The 7,180-nt window shown below is 44.5% G+C and overlaps 1 protein-coding gene across 1 annotated transcript; it reads left to right on the forward strand.

The window, feature by feature from the left end:
* Positions 1 to 1,846: 1,846 nt before the first annotated feature.
* LOC119310378 (pentatricopeptide repeat-containing protein At5g48910-like) lies at positions 1,847 to 3,851 on the forward strand. The gene has a single exon (XM_037586147.1). It carries the CDS (start codon positions 1,975 to 1,977, stop codon positions 3,721 to 3,723), a length of 1,749 nt encoding a protein of 582 aa, XP_037442044.1. The 5' UTR covers positions 1,847 to 1,974; the 3' UTR covers positions 3,724 to 3,851.
* The last annotated feature ends 3,329 nt before the right edge of the window (positions 3,852 to 7,180 follow it).

Raw genomic sequence — 7,180 nt, forward strand, 5'->3', positions numbered from 1 at the left:
CGCTTAGTTAAGCGTCTATCCTATATAAATAAGCACCGGTGCTTAAGAAAAGTCTGATTTATTTCTCTAAACACCTTCCCTAATCATCTCCCATTGTACAAGGCCTAATTAGCTCTATTTGTTGTGTTCGGGGGCATACGAGGGTGTGACAAGAAAGTAAAACAAAGTGCCCCACGACAGCCAAAATCTTTTGTGCTCGTATCTTCTTGCTACATGACAAAGAAACAATAAAAAGATATTGATTGGTCCAGGCGTTTTGGCTCCCGAGCTCTGATGAGTCCGGGAGTGTACAAACAAATCGTTAAAAATACTAAATAAATTCAAAAAATTCTGGATTTTTGTGTGGAGAAAGATGGTTGAGTGCGTGATGTCCGCGTCAAAATTTAGAGCATTGGATGTCTGAGTAGCTCTCAAAAAAAGACAAATTTGAGGTCTGTGAGAAAGTTTACCGTTTATGCACTATTCGGCCTTGATTTTGCTTTTTTTCTATGAGCTACTCAGATGTCCAAATGCTTTGAAATTTGGAACGCACCTCGCGCACTCAAACATCTTCCATGCAAAATATGATATATTTTTTGAATTTTATGTTTTTTTTGAATTTAATGTTCACCAGGTGCAGGTGAGCCCGGGTTTAGAATTGGATATTCGGTATTGATTGATTTTTTAATTGTCTCAGGGTGGGACATCTTGACGCTGTTGATGTAGATCCTAGCGTAGTGGATGTGGGAGGGCCGCTGCAAAAGGCTTGCGTATCATTGCATTGATAGGTAGAAAAGAGTGTCAGCAGCATTTACAGGAACAACCTCTGACGGGCACGAACGCACAGCGCGGCGTGGGTCAGGAGGTTAAGCATACAACAGAAAGGGGTGTATGCATCCCCAAAGCAAAAAAGGAGGGGGACTACTCGCCGGGCAGGATGAGGCCGAGTCCTCGGGCGCCCGCATGAGCCCAGCCGCGGGCTTCCTCCCTGATTGTCGCCACGGTCTTAGAGATGGAAGGCCGGGCGGCGTCGAAGACGCATGCGTTGCGTTGCTTCCAGATTAACAGGGATTACATCATAAACAGTAAAGCAATGAGCAAGATGAAAAGCCTTTCTACTAGCCAACACATGTGCTGCTACACTCCTTCTAAAAAACTGAAGCTTAAACCCCCACGGGGACGAGAGAATTGAAGTTATCTCTCTGAATATATGGTACCCCATCGATCTATCATCCCCGGACTGCCACACCGACACCACCTCATGGCACTCCATATCAATCATCACATCCAGGAACCAGTTTTGAAGGTTATTTGAGGACTTAAAGTTCAGGAGAAGGGCTAGAGATGCTTCCAAGCTCTTAGAGAGTGTGTTTTTTTCCGTTGCGGGAAAACATGTGAATTTTACAAATCATATTTTATTTTATTTATAGATAGAAAACTTGGGACACATCGAAAGCCAAGCTCTCGTGTGATTGTAATATCTCATTACTGACAAAGAATCATTCAAAGAATTACTTTTGAAAGGAAAATATGTACAAACAAGTTGCACATAGTGCTAGAGTCAGATACACATGTTTCTTTTTAATTAGGGGGAGATCTCCTCGTTTCTTTAGCAAAAATCTATTTTTTGAGAAGAGATTCCCATGTTTTCTTTTCTTGAGAACCATGCTCCTGTGATGGATGCCCTATGTTCCAGTAAGACCCAGTTTGGAAGTACTACATTTGGGCCTACAGCTGTACGAATCCAGTAAAGGCTAAGCCCAGTATAACTACTTGTCTCTCAGTACTGTAGGGCCCAATAGAATTATAGCCCAGTATAACTACGCGGATTGAACGGGCCGGAATCCCATTTCGACCTCATCCACGACGCGACGCACCCGCCGCGCCTCCGGCGCACGACGCGCCCACCCTTGCCATCGTCTTCAGTGCCCTCGCCGGCCGTGACACGCTCGCTGCACGCCGCTCGTTCCTCCTCCACGCTCGCTGCCACAAGCGATGCCTCCTCCCACCGTCCCCTTCTTCCTCACCTCCACCACGCTCGCCACCGCCGCGAAGCCGCAACGGCAGCAGCTACCGGCTCAACCGCAACCGCCGTCATGCGGCGCCAAAACCCCAGCCGACTCCCTCGCCGCGGCGTACACCGCGCGCATGCGGCTCAACCCGCACCTCGCGCTCCGCTTGTTCGACCACCTGCTCCGCTCCGGCGCCGACCCGGACCCCATAGCGTACGCGCTCGCCCTGGCCCGCTGCGCGCGGGAGCGGGCCCACCCTGCTGCCGCGCAGCTCCACGGGCACGCCGTCAAGAGCGGGGCCGCTTCGCACCGCCGCGTGCGCAACGGGCTCATCCACGCCTTCTCCGTCTGCGGGATGCTCTGCGACGCGCGCAAGGTGTTCGACTATGGGCCCGAGGTGGACATGATCGCCTGGAACTGCTTGCTGCGAGGGTACGCGCAGGGCAGGGACGCAGGAGCACTCCGGGAGTTCTTCGCGCGGATGCCAGCCCGAGACTCGGTCTCTTGGAACACGGTCATTGCATGGTGTGTTGTGAATGGGGAGCATGAGGAGGCAGTTGCGGTGTTCCGGGAGATGCTTGCAAGCAGTGAGTGCCAGCCTGATAGGGTGACATTGGTGAGCGTAATCTCGGCAATCGCATACTTGGGAGCACTTGCGCAAGGGCTCTGGGCACATGCATATGTTTGCAGGAAAGAGATTGAGGTCGATGAGAAGTTGAGCTCAGCTCTAATAAACATGTACTCCAAGTGTGGTTTCATTGAGGGTGCAGTTTATGTGTTTGAAAATTCGTGTGCACTGAGGAGCGTAGATACTTGGAATGCAATGTTAGCTGGTTTCACAGCAAGTGGCTGCAGTGAAAGAGCTTTGGAGCTTTTTACTAGAATGGAGTCATCTGGGTTCGTGCCTAACAAAATTACGTTTAACAGTTTCCTGAATGCTTGCAGCCACGCAGGGTTTGTCGAGGAAGGTGTTGGTTATTTTGAGAGAATGACAAATTCCTATAGTATTGTGCCCGACATTGCCCATTACGGTTGTATGGTGGATCTATTCTGCCGTGCGGGGCTGTTTGAGAAGGCAGAGGAGATGATTCAGATGATGCCAATGGAGCCAGATGCTGCTGTGTGGAAGGCACTGGTTGGTGCTTGTAGAACTTACAAGAACTTTGAGTTGGGAAAGAAGGCAGGACACAGGCTTATTGAGGCTGCACCGAATGATCACGCGGGGTATGTGTTATTATCCAACATTTATGCGCTGGATGGCAACTGGAAAGGAGTGCATAAGGTGAGGAAGCTGATGTTGGATTGTGGAGTGCAGAAAGTACCTGGGAGCAGCTCAATAGAACTTGATGGTGTTATTCATGAGTTCATATCTGGAGATAAAAGTCACTCAAGGAAGAGGGATGTATATCAGATGCTAAGTGAGATATGCCAGCAGTTGAAAATTGCGGGATATGCTCCAGACACCTCCCAAGTGCTGCTAGATATTGATGATGAGGATGTGAAAGAGAGTTCACTTGCTCTTCACAGCGAGAAGCTTGCACTTGCCTTTGGGCTGATTAGCACTGCACCTGGGACACCTATTAGGATTGTAAAGAACCTCCGGGTCTGTGGAGACTGTCATAATGTGATAAAACTTCTAAGCAAGATTTATGGGAGGTGCATTATTGTTAGGGATGCAAATCGATTTCATCGTTTCAGAGAAGGGTCTTGTTCTTGCGGAGATTACTGGTAACCTTTCAGATGAGCTGCAGTTCAGTTCTGTTTAGTTTTCTTGTTACACAGAAATATATAGCATGCTAGAAATATTCTGGCAATGATTATACTTGTCCATTTGAGAAAGATTTTTAGATGTGCCATGAAGCTCTTGACTCGATTTCATGTCTCTTAAATGCTAAGCTACCCATAAACCAACACCATGATGACCACCCTCTTGTGTCTCAGCAAGTTGAAACCTAATTATTGTCCTTTTCAGTCCCCATGATTCAATACTGAACATGAATCTGAGATGTATGCCCTACGCAAAAGTGCCATTAAATTCCGATAATTATACATCCTTTTAAATGGTAGGGACTAGAAATCATCAATTACCTGATACATACTTAATGCTGTTTTCCGAATGTCATTACTGTCATCATACAGTTGAGGATGACTGCTTCACATAAACTCACATTTGAATGAGAAAAACTTAAGCCACAGGACCAACTAGGCCTTCTGCTTTTAGTTTTGGCCTGTGAACTGACACCTTGTCCGTACATTTTTTTTTCATCTCACACCATGTACTATTAGCCTTTATGCTATTTTTTTTTTTGCACATCATAGATACGTCTACGTTGTAGTAGCCTTGTAGGTACATCTATATTTGCAGATTCTCCGTAAGCCATTTGATTGCACATTCTTTGGCAAAGGCCGAGGTTGATGGATTTAACTTGCTGTTGTGTTCTTTGGTAACTGCCCTTGAGGGCATCAGAAACTCATGCACTAAATTTTTTAACTCCTGGGATAGCAGTTACCCACTACCACTTTTATGATAGTATTATTATCTCCCTTGCTACCTGTTGTTGATTTCGGAAGAGACATGAAGCATTCTGCACAAGTGATAGTAATTATTGAATTTATGAACCATCTAAAGATTGAGATTGGTAACAAGGACAAAGATCGACACTACTGGATACAGTAATCACTTCCACCGTGCTCTTGTTATTACTACCTGGTGGTCTGGTGGATGTAGGAGCTTTGCTTTTGAACGAAAGGACAGTGGATGATGCAAACACATGCCTATTTGGCATTATAGCATGGGTGCTGTCTGACGGGAAGGCTTCCTAGGTGTAAGTATCACATTCTTGAAGGTTTAGTTGTCTTTGCTAGCAAAACTTTGCATGATTGCATCAAAGCCACTAATCTTAAAGTTTAATTCTTAGATGTCAAAATTGAATGTTTACTCTTATCTCTGCAATCATATTAATATTTGCATCTGTATGTGATATTTTGCAAGGACATCTTCATGATAAAGAGGAAGGGTGTAAAGCATCGTACATCTTCACTCTTCACATCATATGATGTTTGCCATTGCTTTATAGATAGCACCAGACTTAGGGAGACTGGATAACAGTTAATCTAATCAACCTTGTCCCATGTAAACCAGGCGTCCTAACATTTGTAAGCAATTGAGTTCTTAGGAGGAAGCAAAGCTGGGTAGTTCTATCTTCTTTGTGAATTATCATGAATGGACTCATTCATTCAAATGGGTAGTTTACATTCTAGTTGATTTATAACTGAATTAGGAATCTCCAATAGTGTGACGCCAGCTGTCTCAAAGTTTTGCTGCATCCGACTTTGGGTGAGGTAAAGGGGAGAGAACTCCAAAGACAAACCGAGTTATCTTTCATGCAAACAACCGCTTTGGCATGAGAACTAACACAACATGGAGTGTTTGAGCCATTATTTAACAATTTATAGAGAGCATTTTTCTCTAACAGTGAACTGTTGTGTTTAGCATTCATCCAAGAATATGTGGAGCGGTGTTAGGAATAACTAATGCAAGTGCCCTTAGGCACCAGAAAGTTCTACACGGCATTAGTAAGCGACCAGATGTGGTACATTATGATTACAAATTGATTTTTTTCTCTCTCTCCACACAAGGCAACATACACACGCATGCATGCACATACGCACACGCACATAATGTTATATGATAGTGTAGAATGCCCTAGCTCCATGCCAATCATTAACAGGTTGGCCTTAATAAACAGTCTGCTGCCCTTATCAACACTATTAGTTTATTTTCCTCTTGGGGGAAGTTCTTTAGTGTTCCCCAGATATGCATTTTGTATTTTGCACCCTATGCCCTAGTTTGTAGCTCTAATCACTGCTCTAGAGTATAATAAGACCATTAGCGTACGCCATAATGCATAATTAGGATTTAGAATAATCGGTAATTTTTACCGCTTTGTATGAATCATAGCCCACAAGGAAGGTTTCACCTAACATCGACCTTTACTAAAAATATACTCACTTGCATCTCGCGTGCAGCTGGCTTTGCCATGGACTCATTGGACTGTGCTTTGTTTATGGTTTACAGAAAGGTGTAACATACGCTTTCCTAAGCACAATTAGAGATCTTGTACCCTAGCACATGGGAACAAATGCTGAATTAACACAGAGGTGTACTCACAATGTGGAGATACTATGGGCCAACTTGCCCTGTAATCGAATCATCCATGTTCAACTCAAATCATTCTTCCTTGGTAATGATCCCATTAAGACTGCTTTTGTGCTCTTTGCTTCTCGATACATCTTGGTAGTAAGTGTTTGCACAAACTTTTGTAGCATGTAGTACAAACTATGATAGGTATGGTGGATTGTTTGGCCGTTTTCTTTTTTCTTTTACTTTGAGGAAGCTTAGCATGTTCGAATCAAATCCCTTTATAGCAAGTGTTTGCACAAACTTTTGTAGCATGTAGTACAAACTATGATAGGCATGGTGGATTGTTTGGTGTTTTTTTTTACTTTGAGGAAGCTTAGCATGTTCAAATCAAAACTCTTTATATTTGTTCTGGATCATAGATAATTTCTCTTGATCAAAAACCTAAATCCTTTGCTGTGTGCTGTTCTGATGATGTTCAAATTTTAAAAGGCGAAGTTGTGATTATTTTTTTCCTGGGAAGAAAAAAAGACATCCGTTCAGAACTTGCTAAGCAGGACAGTCAATACAGGGAGCAGATTCTGAGAGATGAACGAATCCGATGTCGAAACTCTTACCCCATTCTAGCAGGGGTGTGCATTTTAGCTTTAGACTTACCCGCTAAAGAGACGATTGCCAGCTAATCTCACGCAGACATTATTCCATTTGTTTACTTACAGCTCTTTGGCTGCTATTTGTTGGAGCTTCTTTTGTTTGCAGGAATCAATCCTCTGCTCTCACTCACACCGGACGGATGGATGGATTGTCCTGCTGCCAACATGTAGGGCCTAAACTCATGTATGTAGTCACTCTCATCACATCAGTACTGTTTATTTGCTCTAAATTATTTCTCTTGACAAGCTCTTGTCTTCAGCTCATCCTCTGTTCCTGCTGACAGCAAGCGCCTCCGCGTCACCCGTCGATACGCTGCTCTCGCGTGCTATCCGTCCGTGATGCGATGCAGGCGCATTCGCATTGGCGCGAGAGAGCACGGATGGATGGTACTGGA

Source organism: Triticum dicoccoides, chromosome 5B, assembly GCF_002162155.2.
Source record: "Triticum dicoccoides isolate Atlit2015 ecotype Zavitan chromosome 5B, WEW_v2.0, whole genome shotgun sequence".
NCBI classification, from domain to species: domain Eukaryota; kingdom Viridiplantae; phylum Streptophyta; class Magnoliopsida; order Poales; family Poaceae; genus Triticum; species Triticum dicoccoides.